Raw genomic sequence first — 17,166 nt, forward strand, 5'->3', positions numbered from 1 at the left:
AGAGTTCATGTGAGTTTCCAACGAATTCAGCCAGATGGCGCCTGCTGTTCATGCTCGTGGGTGGACTTCGTGCTACTTCGTTTGCCCTTCGTTTACCCGTCGTTTATGCGTTCGTTTATTTCTATGCTGCTAAATCGGGTTTCGGCTCTTCGGCAGTTCAGTTTCGTGCTTGGGGAAACGCATGAAATTTTAGTAATTTTCAGTCAAACTCGAGATGTTCAAGGGGCAAGAAGGCCGATTCCTCGCCTTATTCGATAGTATCGGTAGCGCCAAAATCAAAAGCCACCCCAGTTCGTTTATTTCAGTTTATTTCGGGAAATCGTGCGGATCGGACGTCTGGAGCTCTGCTGGGCAACCAAGTGACTAGTGAATGGCCAGTACCAGTGACCAAAAGGTGACTAGTGAACATTGAAAAGGTTTTTACGTGAAAACTGGAGTTTTGAATCAACATCCCGAATGCTACATCCCTATATTTGTGAATTTTAAAGGATCATAGGTCACGGAAGCTAGGATTAACGGTACTTCTGACAGAGTGTGTGTGTGTGTGTGCGTTGCTGGGCGCGAGTGTGTGTGCATTGTGACCGGTCAACATAAATTAAATAAAAATCTAAATAAATAAATAAAGTGCATTGGTGCGACATACAAACATGGCATTTTTCGAAACACTTTCGTAATGCTTCAACTAATCTTAAACGAAAGATGATCGAAAACAGCTGATAAACAGCCCTCGAGAATACTAAAACAAAACAAACAGTGCTCTAGTGTTTTCTTAACAATTAATTAGCCTCTGAATCGCTCATTTATCCAGGAGCCTAAGTAAACATCGTTAATAAGAGCGGATCTTAATAGGGGACCTTAGACCCCGAAAAAGTCACAGTATCCAAAGTAAGTGTAAGCAAGCCCTGATTAATTAAACAATAAAAGCACTTTGTACAGTGAAATTTATGCTGTGACAATTAAAATTAAATAAATTTATTTAAAATAAGATTTCGGAAACATTTTTAAAATAAATAGAGAATGCTTTCTTATATGTAAATATTAATATATGGGTTAACTGAAGATCACTGGGAATAAAATAAATAAAAATAAACAAAATTCTATCTAAATTAATATATAATTTGTAAACCTTTATATTACAAAATAGATGGTCAAAAATTATGACAATATAAAAACACATTTCAAATCTCTTGATACCTTTAAAGAATTTAAGCACAGTGATAATTTTTCCTGCCAAATTGACCACCATTATTAGGGTGCACTGTTCCAAGAATTTCAGACTGGGCAAATATTTATGGCTGAAATATTTATGCACAAAGTACGAAAAAAAGTGCGCTAAAAAACGCCTGGATAAATAAACAAATATTTGTACTAAGATAAACACGAATACCTACAATAAGGCAAGCCGCCACGCCCCCACATGCTGCAGCCCACCTCGGGGAGCTATCCTTTTTTCGCCCCTTTTTTTTGGGGTCAGCAAATGGATCTGATTCTTTTTTCCCCATTTTCCTTTGTTTGCGTTTTGTTTTTTTGTTTTGGCCAAAAGAGAGAGAGATAGACAGCGTGAGATTTTCCACACATTTTTTTGCGGTGTGTTGCATTTGGCATATTTGTTTATACGGTGGCAAGTTTTTGCTTTTCGGTTTAAAGTCGCAAAGGGTGAGCGAAAATGGGTTTAAAATTTGCCAAATCCTTGGCGGGAATATATCAAAGGACTGGCAACGGACTTGAATAAATTTACAGCTGTCCAAATGGTTTAATCTCAGCGAGTTCAGCTGTGATTGGAAAATAGTTTGAGTCGATCGGGTTCGAATTTACATTTCCCTGTAGATAAGAAAGTTTTGACAACAGAAAGGTTTTGTTTGAAGTTTTAGTAAAATATTTCAAACTATGATTTTAGAATTTGTATAGCAGAGTAAACACAAATAATTTAATCATCTTTGTGGTAATTGTATATTATTTTAAATATTTTTATATGATGGTCAAGCAAAAAGATCAATATGAACAATGTTCTTGAAATATTTCAGTTCTAAAATGTATAATCAAATGTATTTTGTTGTGTTCAAATATTTTACTAAAATCCTTTTTATTTTGGAAAAAAAAGATGGTGAATTTAAATATTTATTTAAATACTGAAAACTATACTATAATATAAAGTGAGAGTCACCTCTTTACATATTTAATTTATATTTTTATTTTAGTACATCCTTGTCACCCATAAACTCCTGCATATACTCGTAATCTGGATTTGTTTTCCTAAAAAATTAAACAGAAAAATAGAGCTTAATCCTCTGACGTTGATCGCTCTTGAGGGAGGATTCTCCTCCTCTCCTCCCACTTAAAGCTACCTTGTAACACAGAATCTGACCTTTTTGTCAGCAAAACAACTCCAAAAATTTGTTAAACATCGAATAGAGAAGAGCCACCAAAATGGAAATGCATATACACATCCAAAAACTGAGTCCAATTGTCAACGATTTAAGGGACTACGATGTGCGTGCCCTATTAGCTCTCCAATAAAAATTAACTCAGGTTAAAGACGGGCGAAAAATCCCAGCAAAGACATAAATCTTCGAACAGGCCGCAAAGTCAAATGAAAATAGCACAAACAGAAATATTTTCATTAAGAGTGTGGAAAAGATTCAGCAGGGGAAAAAGGGAGCGCGCAGGGAGCATCAACATACATCAATCTGTCAGTGGGGCCTGTCAGCTGTTTTAAGCACCCGCAAAGTGCTGCTTACCCAAAAAAAAAACAGAAAAAAATAATAATAACAGCGAGAAGTAGGAGACTCCGCACAGACGTTCAATAAAGATTGAGCCAGCAACCCGAAGAAGATAAAGCAGAGCAGTGAAAAACCCAAATGTAAATGTGAAATTTTTCAGAATGCATTTTTCGTGAGCCCCCATAAAAAAATGTTTTACTTTTCCTCTCGCTTGTTGTTTGGTTATTGGGTAAACTTTTTATGTTCGAACAAGGTAGGCAAGAAGGGTATATAGGATTTGTGTTTTCTACGCGGATCTGCAGGTTTTACTATTTGAATATAAATATTACAAACAATTATTCTTATATAAAGTTTAGGAAACAATTAACTTCAGAGAACATCTTTATTATTATAAATATATTTTTAAAATTCAAAATAAGTCAGCACCAAGTATCTCCTAGTCGCATCTTTCAATCATTACCATCTGTCTGGTTTTGGTTAGCTTGTTTTTTATGCTTTTTTGCTTAGCCACGCGCAAAACGTGCGCCAATCAATTCCAAACAGAACTCAAGGAGATAAAAAAAAGCGTAGACGAAAACCCTTAACCGTGTGAACATTTTTTCACTCCCACGGCAAACAAATTAAAGCACAACAGCAACAAAAAATGAAGACGAGTCGTGTTAAAATTAGAGACAAAAGCAATTTGTCTTTGTGCAATACTTATACTTTGGAAACACTCGAAAATGTATCTTGCAGATACATTTACATCTGCGACGGAACGAGAGCCGATGGTCTATTAAGCGAACGTGTTGATTGATTTTTATTTTCGGGCATTACACAGAAATCGACACAGGGCTCGAAAATTGTGTGTTCCCATTCCCACTCCAAGTTGCATTCGTTGCGGTTTCTGTTAATGAAAATTCCCCGTCGCTTTCCCTTCCGAAAACGAAAAAATCGGAATGAGCGGCTGCTAAATCATTCAGCACTCGAGAGCTTGCGTCTCTAGTTGATTCTATTAATTAGGAAACCGAACTCAAAAGTGGATTTGTCTGCTCTGGAAATCGATTACTTATTAAGGAGTCTGGGTCTTGAATTTTATGAGCCGCGTTTGAATTCTATGAAAATCGGTTTTTGGGCACATTTTATATACTTTTTCCTACATGATTTTATTGAGTTGCTTACTTCGTTAGATAATTTTTAAATACTAAGCAGTAAAGCCCCTAAACTGTTTAGTTACCTATTCAATCACTAGACTTTAGTGCGTACAACCCCTTAGTACTTGAACCATTTTCCATCCCCTGGCTACACACTTTTTGTCAACACCTCAGCAAATAGATTTCAGTGTCGGACTGGCACTTAGACTGCTGCTTTGGCTGTTGGCTTCCAATGGCACTTTCCAGACCGAAAATTGATTGATTTTATTTGCACAAAATGAAAAAAAAAAGAAAACGAAAACTTCCGTCAACTCTTGCTCGCTCCCTTCCCCGGAAAATACATTTTCGACGCGTTTGTGGTTCGAAAAAAAGGGGGAAAACGGAAAACCGGGCGAGGTATCTGTAACTGACATTTTGTGGCCAACTCATTTGCACGGTTTTTGGGAAACTTTGGGGGTTTCCCGTTCTGTTTTCAATGAGCCAACCTGGCTAGAGTTATGGAAAATACGCATCAAGTTTGGGATGGGAATCCAGAATATTTGTCTGGGTTAATAAAGAAATTCCTCATTCATTTATGGGTTGAAAATTGCTTTACATTTCCTCTAGCCCACTTTTCTTGTGGTTTCTCGCCTGCATTATCGATGAGAGGGCTTTTCATTTGCAGGAAAATTCACCTCAAAGCACTCGGCATAGCTGTGACTCCATTTTCATTTCCAGGCTGCAGCTGCGAGAAGCAAAAATTGTCATGAATAAATGATGGCCAAGAGATGATGATGATGACTACGGCGACGATGACGATGTTTCGGGCCAAAAAATGAAGACAGGCGAAAATATATTTACACACAGCAAAATCGTATTCTTCTTGGCTCCGTTTTCATTTTCCTGCAAATTTATGGCATATTCCCAATTCAGATGGCCTGGACCAAGTTAAATAAAACCATTGTTTCCTGCTCCAGGGGAATTTGTTAAGAAATATTTTCTGCATCTCCTTAGTTGTTTTTTTTGTCGACAATTAATTTGAGCCCTACACTCTCCCTGGGAAATGCGTATAGAATTTATTATAAATATAAGACTCAGAAATTCAATGAAAAATTGATGCATAAAGTGGCCTGGCCGAAATTGATTGAAATTGACGTAAAGTAAATATTTATATTTCTTTTATTACAGTTTTTGGGGGCAACTAGAGAGAGAGAGAAATAACAAAAAATATTTTATAAATTAAATTGCCAAGTCTAACGAAAAACTATTAACACTTTAATTGACTGTGAATACAAATTTAATATATAATCAATAAATATTTGATGTGTAAACAATATATAAAACAAAGTGATTCATTTCATGCAGAGAAACCTGGAATTTATTTTATGTGCGGGAATCCAGGGTCAACTATAAAAAGTGGTAATATTCTCCTCTTAATACCCAATATTTATGCATAAATGAAATCAAACACCGAACGTCAGCAAATTTATATCAAACAAATGGCGAATGTTTGTATTTATATACGTTGAATTTACAAACGGAAAAATATTTATGGATCGCTGAAAAAAACCCATGGCAGTCGTCGATTGATTGACAGTCAAATTAGCGGCAAACAAATGGCGAGAAGCCAAGGCAAATAATTTTAAAATATCTACGCTATATATAAATACAGATATGCGGACGACACATATACGATGCCTTACAAATTGGCTAGATATATATATTGCATATCAATCAAATAAATAATGGCATTGTGTAGGGCAAATTACGGCAAATGGGCAATCATCCACTGGATGCAAATCAATATGTGCAGCAGACAATCATTCAACCAGCTCGCTCGTCAGTCAATCAAACGCTGCACATTACTGGGACAAGGGGAGGGAAAGTGAGGCATTTTCCAACAGCCTCAAGTGGCCGCCGCTACGGGCATAAACAAGTCAGTGGAAACACACTTTTCGCCGCTTTTACTCTTTTCTGTTCAGAATTGGCGCCGGCGTCGCTGCAACCTAATTTCCCATCTATCGAATACTTTTCGGAACGATACTAACTGAACCGGCGCTACGGCAAATATGGCAATCATATGCTCTTGCCATCGAATTCGATGTTTACACGAGGGAGGGCGGACACCGGGGTGGGCCCGAAAGGAGGCGCACACGCATCATCACTCATACGTCACGTTGTCTGACTTGTGTATCAATTTGGGCGCACTGCGAGTGGGGGGTTTTGGGTTGGGGTGCCTAATAAAAAATACAAATGAAAACTCATTGCTGATCGATTCGAACGAATTAGAAATGCTCTGTTGAGGGAGAGGGTTTTTGGAAATTTGGTAGCAATGGAAAATTGGGTCTTTTTAGAAGAGTTTTAAGTAAATTAAGCTATTATCTAGCACTTCAAGGTAGAAATATTAAGTGTTCAAACAAAACTAAATATTAACAATTCATTAAAATACAGCTTTCTGTATTTGCTTAATTTTTAAATGACATAAAAAACCTTTAAACCTGAAATATTTTATTTTGAAACACATCCGTATTGGGTCATAGGAAGAATGTAATGTGCTGACATTTTCGTGGGGCTTCCTTTTATTCATTTACTATTTAACAATTAACACTGTGACCTAAATTGTATCTTTGTTTGAAATGTAATTACATTTTCCTATTTGTTTGGTTATCCAAGCGGATGAATATATCAAAAGTATTGTAAACTCCAAAGGTGAAAAATAGGTTTTATTTGTTTAAATTGCCAAGACTTCCTGTGTTTATATAAATTTAGTTGTGGTTAAAAAATAAATGAGACTTTAAAACACTGATAAGAAATTTATTGACAAAGATTACTTAAATGCTAGATTGTAATCCTTATTTACAAGCATTTATTTTACTATTAAAAACTTAAAGACAAATATTTTAACTTTAATATTCTTTAGCATCTTGTAATATTTGATTCAAAGAACCCTTTCAAATCAAAGGGTATCCTACAAAGATCGCTCTTTTTGGTGGGGCATCTGAAAGTACGTGCCTCATGCCTCATGTTTCATTCCTCATGCGCCATGCCTCGTGGCTCAATTCAATTGCAGACCAATTGACGTTTGCATAAATATTCCGTCTCAGTTTGCCTTTTTTATGGCCGCTTCTCGGCCAGAGTTTGCACAGTTTATAAATTTTGAAAGTTTGCCCCAGCGACTCCCCCTTTTATGCGATATATATACAATACAATATAAAGCCAGACCCTCTGGCCTGCTGCCTGTTGATTTTTTATGGCACTCGATGCGTGTTGCTCTTTAGCACAAAATAAACAAATTAAAGCGCCCAAACTGCTTCGTTTTGTTGTTTATAAATTTCGAATCACTTTGCTGCTGTTTGGTTGGTATTGTTTTTGTTGTTCCCAGTTTATTGGCCGAGCGGAGATTTCTCAAATGCGGACCCGAAGGGGGATTCTCCTCGGGCATTGTTTATGAAGTTTTGAAATCGATTTGGCAACGCGGCAAGTGGCCCTCCCACACGAACGCAATAAATTCTAAAAAAAACACATTCCTCTTTATTTTGTCTTGCAATGGAATTCCCAAATCTATCTCATCTATTTATATATATCTTTTGTTATTTATTGCAAGGGACTTATTAATTAATTCCCATCATCGTAATTTTTCTGGCGGCCTACGAATTTTTATTTGGGCAATTTGATCTGCCTTCAATCAAGTCAAGTAGTTCAGTGGTTCAGTGGGTGAATCGAATTAAGTGGTGGCTGTTATGGGTTAATTTTCATATTTATTTGATGCTGGGCTCCCGGGATGTGGCTTAATAAATGGAAAGTGATTTGTGGTCATTTCTATGAGTGTAATATGGGTGGGAATTTTATTTAAATGCAGAAGCTAGTTTATTTGCTAATTAGGCAATTACAAATTGGTTTTGATATACAAAATTCGTACTTATTTATTTGGGGTTTACCACATTGTTATTTGTTATTTTTTAATCGTGCAATAAATATTAATGAATTTAAAAGGCAAAGAAAATTAGAATAGAAATTAAAAAATAAATTTTTGTTGTCAATATTAAATTCCTTTGATAATATACGTATTTTTTGACTGTTCTTTACATTTTAAACTATAAACTTTCCCCCCTTAATAACCTTGTAAAGGCTCTTGATTTTTTAACCTTAATTGCTTAAATTACTAAATTTAATATCTGAATATCTTCGCATTTTTACGTTTGGTAATTTGAACATTTTTGCGACCTCAGTTATTCAAAACCCCCACACACTCATCAGCTTGGCCAAAAACCAAAATTCAATTACCTCAATACGCTTCGGGCCATGAAAATGTAACCTGAGCTGAGGAAGCTCGGGAAATGGTAGGATGGAGGAGAATGGAGGGAAACTGTGGGCTGTCGAGGGGGGGGCGAAAGAACAAAACATTTTTTGGCATATGCTAGACTTTCATTTGAAATGAGAAAAGGCAGCGTGGAGGGAAAGTCAATCACTCAAAAAGGAGCTGTAATTGATAACTTTTCAATTTTCCATAGCCGAGGGGTAAAGAAGGAACAAGACGGAGTACGAGGGAGACCTTGGCAACATTTCATTTTCTATCGAATTTTCACACATTTCAGCTGGTGAGGGGAGGGAGGGTCATAGAGGAAACAAAAACCCACTGAACCACAATGGAAAAAGTAAAAGTTTTTCGAATATCATTCTCTTATTAGTACTCCACACTTGTGGGGCTTTTCGCTTTGTTTTCCACTGACATTTGACCATAATGACCATTTGTCCAAAAATGGAAGGTACATATTCGGATTTGATATTCCCTTTGTGCGAAAATTTCAATTAAATCCCAATTTTGAAATTGTAAATTCTAATTACTGAAGTGTGCGGCGGGATTTTTTAAAATAAGGACGAAAAAGCGAAGATCCCCTGGGCTCTACTATCTACTCGTTCATTTGATTACACTTTTCCGCCAGTTAACGACAGAATTATGCAAATGAAGCTGCCGAAAAAAAGCACGCGAGTGGCTGTGAGGTAAGATAGCTTTCAGTTTTAGATAGGAGATTTTTTTGAATGCACTGAGAGGAAAGAAAAGGTAAAATATTAGTGAAAATGCAACAGGAAACAAGTTAAATAATTATATATTTTCTCTAGACTGTTGTGTTTTATTTAATTTAAAATAACAAATAATAAAAAATACATTGTTAAATAATACAAACATATTTAGGCAATACAAAATAATGAAATATTCAAAAAACACACACCCAGTACCGAACTTGCTACCAATATTTGAGTTTGAGGAGAAAACCCGGGAACCTGAACCACCGGAGGAAACCCAACAACCGGCTGGGGAGTCCTCGTCTCAGTCACTTGTGACTGTATCGCATTTGCTTTGAAATTAGTTTGCCAACAAGGAAAAAATAAAAGGAGGAGAAACGAAAGGCGAGGGGAAAATGAGACGTGTGTGACGAAGTTAGGGCCCCGTTTTGTGCACCTGTCGCAAGGGGGGGGGGGAGGGGAAACTCAATAAAGGCAAGTGGAATGCGGGAAGTGGGTGTGTTGCCCATGGCAGTCGGCACTGAGTCCCGAGTCCGGAGTCCGTAGTCCTTGTTGACTTGTTTACGGTGCCAGCGAACAGATACAAAGCGAACGAACAGCTACAAGGACCCCAGATACACGGATGTGCAAGTCACATTATAGTCGGGATAGTCGCAATCGCAGTTTGAGTTTAGTTTAGCCTCAGTTTAGCTTCGTTTCGTTGAATTGCCCAAGTTTACATCTGCCTTTGAGCGCAGATTGCATGCGAACAGTTTCTGACAGTCATTCGAGGCACTAATTTATTTGATTCTCTTCCATCCGCACCATAAATGTCTTTTGCATTTGTCAATCAAAATGTTTTGAGTGACCTAAATGTGGAAAATAAATACATATAGCTTTATGTCGGCGAAGCCGGTTGGTAATTGCACGTCACAATTTCTAATTTGAAGTCATTGTTGGATGTGGAATTTTTTAATTTTAATAACATGAATTTAATAAAGAATATTTTTTGAATGAAAATTTCTATCAGAATTGCAATTTGAAAGGATTGTCACCAGCATGGATCAGCAAATCTTAATTGGAAATTATTTAAATAATTTAGAAACTAAAGTGTTTAAATAGAATATGTATTTTATGAGTTGAAAGACTTAATTTTAAAATTTATAGTAATTTGGGGGTGGGTTATTATAAATTATACATACTTTTTTAAGAAAAAAATACAAACGGTTAACTTCAAATCCATGTTATACAATCTCCCCCAAAAGAAGAAACATTTTTTTAATCAAAACTCGAAAGATATCTTCTCTTGCTTTCACTTTTACCCAGAATTTTACGGATGACATCATTCGTCGCAAAAAGGCAAGGAATTTCCATTCATTATCAGTTTTGAGTCCCGTCTTATCCCTCACTCAATCAGGCGCATTCATTCATCATCTGCTGCCTCATCTCCAGCCAATTGATCAATCCACCGGCCCCTTGCCCCTCGGAGGCCCTCAATTATCTATCAATTAGAGACACCGAAGGAGAGGGCTAGATGCGGACACAGAGCCCAACCTTTCCATTTAGAACGGAAATTATTCATGACTTCTATGGAAAACCGAAAAACAAAGAGGCCAGGGGACACATTGAACCAAACAACAGCAATACTACAACAAAAAATTCAATCCGAGAAGAAAGCAGAGAAGATAAATGACCAACAATTAGTCACACCTACGATGACAATCATTGAACGATTTTCGAATTGATGGGGGAAATGGGGGCGAGGTGGCTTGCCCAGGCTTCCCAATCGAATTCAAATCCTCTTTTTGGACAATGGGCCACAGTAATGAAAATTTAGCAGGCCCAAAACACAAAACCGGGCTTAATTGCCTGGAGGGCGGGGCACGAAGGGGGTTTTTCCCCAAAAAGTGCATGTGTAGTTTTGATTAGCGTCAGGTGCCGTGTCAAACAGCAATTTGTGGCTCCCCCCTTTTCGGGAAATGACATTTGAATGATGACAGCAAGCCGGGGACTGGTGACGGACTGGCTGACTGGCGACCGGGTAACAGGTTACCGGTAACAGGTAACAGATCACAGGTGACAGCTGGCGCTCTTCCGTTATTGTTTTCAGGGTCTCATTTTCAGGGTTGGGCCCCCACGCCCTCTCTTCCCGAAAATATCTCTATTATGGTCGGCCAAACAAGCAAACAATTTGCTGCCGTCTGTCCTGTCGCCTAGCGAGTGACTCACCCGGCGTGTCTAATATAATAAATAATTATTTAAATATTTATTTTTATGCTCACACCATTCTTCCATTGCAGATACCCGAAGGGGAGCAGGAGCAAAACGTTGAAATAAAACCGAAACAGAAACCAGCAATCAACATGTTTGGCCATCTCAATTTGCTGGCCGCTCTGTTTTTCATCGGCACACTGAAAGGTGAGTTAAATCAGCTTAAATTGAATGGGGGTTTTCCAGTGCACTATAAGAAAAACTTGGGAAATATGTATCGGAGATGAATAATAAATTTATTGAAAATTTTAACTAAACTTGAACATAATATTAGAACCTATTAAGAGTCCTTGTCTTATAAGTTTCCTTTTTATATTCTTTAGTATCAATTTTATCTTTATTTTTTCCTGCCTGTATTCATATTCACAAAAGCTCTCCATATCCATGACCAAATGTTAGCCAATTATGCAGACTTCATTTGTCAACGTTTTGGCGCGTATTCAAATATGAAATTTCACACTCTGACTGACATTTCCCCTGCCATGTTGGGTTTTGGGGGGCTGTCTGTGACCGCAGCCTGGCGCCGGCTCCATGGCGTGCCTCATAAATTAATTTACACTTGAAACTGGGCAAGCCGAGCAATAACAACAGCAAAAATAAAAGTGTTTTGTTGCCACAACGAAACACAGCAACAGCAACAAGAAGCCGAGGAAATCAACAGTGGCGAAATTGAATGCCCCATGCCACCCACGATGGGTTAACATTGCGAAATTGCAGCTGAGAATTGCCACCGGGAATTGGGTGTCTTGAACAGAGACTTGGCAATTGGCCACAGTGGCAAAGATCGGACTGAAAGGAGGTATTAGGGATATCCCTAAAAATCTTTTACAAAATTAGCTTTCTGATAACCTAAGCATTTCATTGATTGGGGATTTTTAATTTAACAAACAATAACAGGGTAACAATCCCCTCTTAAAGTCTTTATATTTAAAATTTCTGTAATCCCCTTTAACAATCCACTAAAAGCACACATATTACCAGCAACAAACTTCTCTTTTTGTGACATTTTTGCTGCATTTTAACCATTGTGCGTGCATCGCAGCATCCCCAAAGGAAATAAACTTCTTCAACTTCCTGACCGCTGTGGTGGGTAAGTTTCTGGCCCCGTCGGAACCCCCACCCGGAAGCCGCTATATGTACAAACCCTCTTGCCACGCCACTGTGGTCATTATCAGCTCGAGTGGGCAACGGGAGCCACGCGTCTGTTTAATTGAAATCGACGCTCGCTGCGCTAACTTTCTTCGCGCTTGAATTTGTTTATTAACAATTCCCTAAAAAAGCGATAAAGATGGTGGGTCAGGACGGGACGCGGGCAACGATGCTGCCGGAGTGCCCAGCAAATTGCTCTGCGACGGCACTTTGTCGTCTGTCGTAATAATTCCGTTGCAATTGAAATAAATTAAATTGCATGCGGAGCCATTGTCAGCGACGTTGCCTGCTTTCCCCCGTTATTTGTGTCTGCTTTTGTCAACTGGAATTGTCAGTGCGCCACCCAACCACCCAAAAGAGCCCGAATACCCCACATACCCTATCTGTACATCCACAGATATGTGTGTCCGCCACCCAACGCCCAGGCCCCGGTCACGAATGCAGATGCATAAACCGCAGCAGCGGCCCAAACCAAAAACCCCGGCAAAGTCATCACATCTCTCGTGATGTGCACATGTCACTGCGGCATTTGTTTAATTAACAAAAACGCTCCTGCCCTCCTGCCCTCCTGCCGTCCTGGTCCTCTTTCTCCATGGATTGCGGGTGCTAAGTGGTGACCCCCAACTTTCCACCCAGCTCGCCCTTCCGCCCAGCTCGTGAGCCAAAAAAGCCTTGCGGTTGTCAGTCATCGTTTGTCTTTGTAATTTGCGCCCTGATGAGTTATACTTTCGAGTGCGTATTTGTCTGTCTGTCCCACTGCCCTAACTGATTAATGCGATGTATGGGGCTCTGCGGATGATGGGGACTTTGCAGATGGAATTTCCAGAGTTTTGGGTTCGGGAAAACGCAAGTGAATGCAAGATTTTTGTGTCATTAAAGGGAACAGGGAATTGCAAGCTTACTTGTATACCAAAGAAGTAAAAAACTAATAGAAAATTTAAACCTACAAATAAACTTTCATAAAACCATAAGCTTAACTGCCAAAGAAGGACTCTCTATGTTTATTTACCCTCCACAAAACTCTAGAACTTTTTAAGCCAACTTAAAGTTCAATAGTTGTTAAACCAGCCATCAAAACGACACCTACGGTTTGTTTTAATTCCCTGTCTTATTGACACTAAATGCTTGAAAACAATTTGCTCAGCCACAAATCAGCTAGGCATAAAGGTCGCCGCAAACAAAAGTTTCGCAATAAAATGTTGAACGAAACTTAAACCAAACCGACAACCGCAACACGAAAACCATTTGAACTCTCTGAGAAAGAAAATAAAATACGAAAAGTGCTGAAAATGAAAAGCTGTTGTTGGTGACATTTTCCAGGAACGAGAGGAGCGCAGTATGGAGGAAACATGGGGAAACATTAATCATTTAATTTGATAAGCCATAAACGAAGTCGCCGATAATCTGTGTACGTGCGCTGAAAACGGGGAAAATAGTCGTACTCTTTTTGTGGGGGGATTAAGCTGTGACTTGGAGTTGGACTTGGACTTTGAATTGGATTGGGAACTCAACACTGTTGGGGTTAGTTCTGGCAGTGACGCGTTGCATGCAATTTCAATTGATTATGCCACGGTCGAGGGGGCAGCTAAAAAGATGAGAGACAGCCAAGGGCAGCGTGAAAAACTACTTTGGCTTTCACTTCACTCGCAGACAATCGGGGGTTGGCCAAACTTGTCGCATGAAAATGCAATTCAATTGATTTATGTGCTCGATGCAATTACTTGAGAGGAAGCTGAACGAGTTCTGGCTGCGTGCCGGGTGCCAATAAAAATCCAAGTTGCCCCTGCAACTGACAGCCGCATAAATTGCCGCCCCATTCCGACCAAAAACCAGCACCCTTCGCCAGCCAAACAGAAAAGGCACCCCACATCGCCAGTTCCGATTCCAAGAACAATTCCTCGCTAGACACCTTGTCACTAGGTGCGAAAGTGCTCGCTGCCCCGCCCACACCGAAAATAATCAATGGGCGTAACGGCAGCAGGCCAATTAAATTTATTGCCAACTCTTTTGTGCCTGCAAAATTGTTTTTAATTGTCCTTGGCAATTAAAAACACGCCCAGCAGTCTCTGCCTTGGCTTCAGTCGTGTCGTGTGCCTAGACAATACACAAATTTAAGGCAGATAATTTCCGTGGGGTGAAATTTGTGGTTTCTTGGCTTGTGTGTGTGTGTGTTGTGGAGAGTGGGGGGGTAGGCAAGGTTAGCCTTGGCAAATTCAACAGCAAATATTCTGGTTAAGGTTAAGATGTTTTCAGCTTAATCCTGGGATTTAGTCAAGATTTCTTACTTTACAAACTGCAGCCATCAAAACTTTGAATCGAATGAAATTCTACTTAATCTTGTACAGTTTCAATTAATAATTACTTCCTTTTAGATTAGAGCCATGTCAGAGGTGCGGTAGTAAAAAATTCTATAATCTTCTGACACAATTCATCAACTTCAAAAGACTTGTTCGACATAATTATAGCATTTTTATTGGGCAACAGATCAAAAAGCCATAAACCAGGGAAAATAAACTATTTTGAAAATCAATAAAACTGAAATGGAAATTATACAGATCTTTGGACATACATATTTATGTGAAAATAGTCCAAGCTACGGATGATATTTTTCTGGTTTTCCAGACTATCTTCTAATTAAAAAAAAAATTTAATAATACTGAAGATAGCTAAGAAGAAAATATAAACTCATAAAAATGCCTTATCAGTTCGTTTTAGCTCTTCGCTGCCCGTTTTGCGATTTGGCTTTTTGCAAATGAATGATTTTTATGAGCCCGGCTGAAAAGGATGAAGGATACCTGGAGCTGCTTCAGCTTCATCAGCCTGCAGCCGAAACCAATGAAAACTTCTTTATCCCCTTATTTTCCATTATTCCGCTGGCTTCGGGTTTTTTTTTTTGTATTTTTTGTTCATCTCTGTGTCCCGTCCAAGGACCTGTGCTTAAAGGATGCAAAGTAACTTCTGGTCGGGACCAGTGTTGCCACATCTTGAGGCATTTTTTGAGCCACTTGCAGCCAGTTGAGCTTCCTCCTTTTCCCCCTTTTTTTTCGTCATTTTTTTTTCGCCTGAATTTTCTTCTCTTTGCATAGGAAAATCCACAAAATCGACATAATGCAATTTCATCTTGGTTGTGTTTTTTTTTTCCTATTACGCTACTCTGCTGCTGGTCTTTTTTTATTATCTTTATTAGAGTGCACTTTTTTTAGTGGTTGTAGCGAACTTGGTTTTTTAAAAATCAGTGGAAAAGTTTAATAGATTCTGAAGTCTACGTATTTTAAATATACCTTGCTAAATACATAAAATTGTTGCCTAAATTGAATCACTTTGTTAAAGAACATTTTCCGACAGTATTTTCTATCACAATCTGAGCTCGTATTTTGTGTGTGCGACTGATTTCGATTTCGGCTTGTGCGGCGCATCTACAAATCTCCGAATCGAAATCATAAATCAAACTTTGTTCTATATTTTTTTTCAGTCGCTATCTCCCTGACTTCCTCTCTCTGCCGCTTATCACAGAACCCCCCCATCCCACTCGTATTTCCCTTGCACATTTTATTCAAATGCTACGTGTTGCATTTTTTCAACCTGCCCATCGCTCATAACTTTTCCCCCTTCATGTGTTTGGGCTTCTGTTTCTGTTCTGGTCTAGAAAAAGCAAACAGCAGTAGACGAGTTATGCAAAAAAATAACCAAGAACCAAAAGCAAATTCGCATTTTGTAAAATTTATTTTTTCTATTTAAATTCCTGGTTAGACCTGAAGGCATTTAGGAGGTAACTAAGAAGAAGTGGGTGTTAATAAGTGTAAATATTTAGTAAACTAATATTTTACCTTATAATTATGGCTAAAATTTTTGTTTTACTAGCTTTAAAATACGTTTTAATATTTTTGTTCGAAGTATAAGTCACTTTAAAATGTTGAAAAACTATTTACAATATCAAATAGTGTCTTTAGTACCTCAGTTTCCTTTCGTAAGGTATGCCACCATCGACTACTAATTTTCCTTTTGTACGTTTACTTTTCATATTTATTTCCCTAGCCTGTGATTATTATTTCATTTGGCTTCTGCTTGTGGCCCTAAGCTGATTTCGCTGCCTTTTCATAATTCTTGGCAACTTTGTTTGTTTGAATTGTATGCAGTTGGTGGTGGGTGGGTACATTTGGCCTCACATGTGGGGCACATTGCCACGTTGCAAGCGGAGCGTGAAACGCGGCAAATTGATTAGCATTTAAATTGCTTGCGAAATGTGTGGCACAAACAGCGACAGCAACAACAAGAGCAGCAAAAATTAAGCCATAAAGCCGAAAGCGGACCATGAACGGTGTGTCCCTGTCTCCTTTGCCCAGCTTCCACCTCTTTGGCCATTGGTTCATCTGTCGCCTGGCCGGCTCCATCTGTTTTTCATCCCCAACCCCTTATGGAAAATTACACTAAGGAAAATTGTATTAAAATAAATATAAAATACAATTTGCAAGTTCTATTTCTTTTCTCAAAAGGGTATAAATGTAGCCAGTAATCTTGGAAATTGGAAATTATGAACACATAATTATCAATTTTTCTCTCGGTGCACCTCCTCCCACAATCCTGCCTTTTCCCATTTGGATTCCCATGGCTGCAATGAATTGCAAATAACGCATTGACCGCACTGCACCTTTGCCGCCACCTTTTGCGGACAATTCTGGGTGAACCTCAATCCCATTCCAGGTGCATATATATGTGCGATATCTGTCCAACTTCACCCCCTTCGATCCTTGTCCCTGCGCTTTGCGTTGCATGTTGCTGGCACAACAGCAACATAAATGGCAGCAGCAGCAGCAACATTCGTTGCGTTTACCGCCAAAAACAGAAACCTAAAAAAAAGGAAAAACAGCAAATGCCAAAGGAAACCTGAAAAGCGAAAAAAAAGAGTTCAC

At 38.6% G+C, this 17,166-nt stretch overlaps 1 protein-coding gene across 2 annotated transcripts in view; it reads left to right on the forward strand.

Annotated features, from left to right (window-relative positions):
- Window positions 1-225: 225 nt before the first annotated feature.
- The window catches only part of beat-IIIc (beaten path IIIc), a 76,043-nt gene continuing 59,102 nt past the window's right edge, over window positions 226-17,166 (forward strand). For both annotated transcript variants that reach the window (XM_017170457.3, XM_041775923.2), the window contains exons 1-2: window positions 226-885; window positions 11,137-11,254. In XM_017170457.3, the coding sequence (XP_017025946.1) occupies window positions 11,200-11,254 (55 nt within the window). In that variant the 5' untranslated portion in view covers window positions 226-885; window positions 11,137-11,199. The remainder of the gene's footprint in view (window positions 886-11,136; window positions 11,255-17,166) is intronic.

Source organism: Drosophila kikkawai, chromosome 2L, assembly GCF_030179895.1.
Source record: "Drosophila kikkawai strain 14028-0561.14 chromosome 2L, DkikHiC1v2, whole genome shotgun sequence".
NCBI classification, from domain to species: domain Eukaryota; kingdom Metazoa; phylum Arthropoda; class Insecta; order Diptera; family Drosophilidae; genus Drosophila; species Drosophila kikkawai.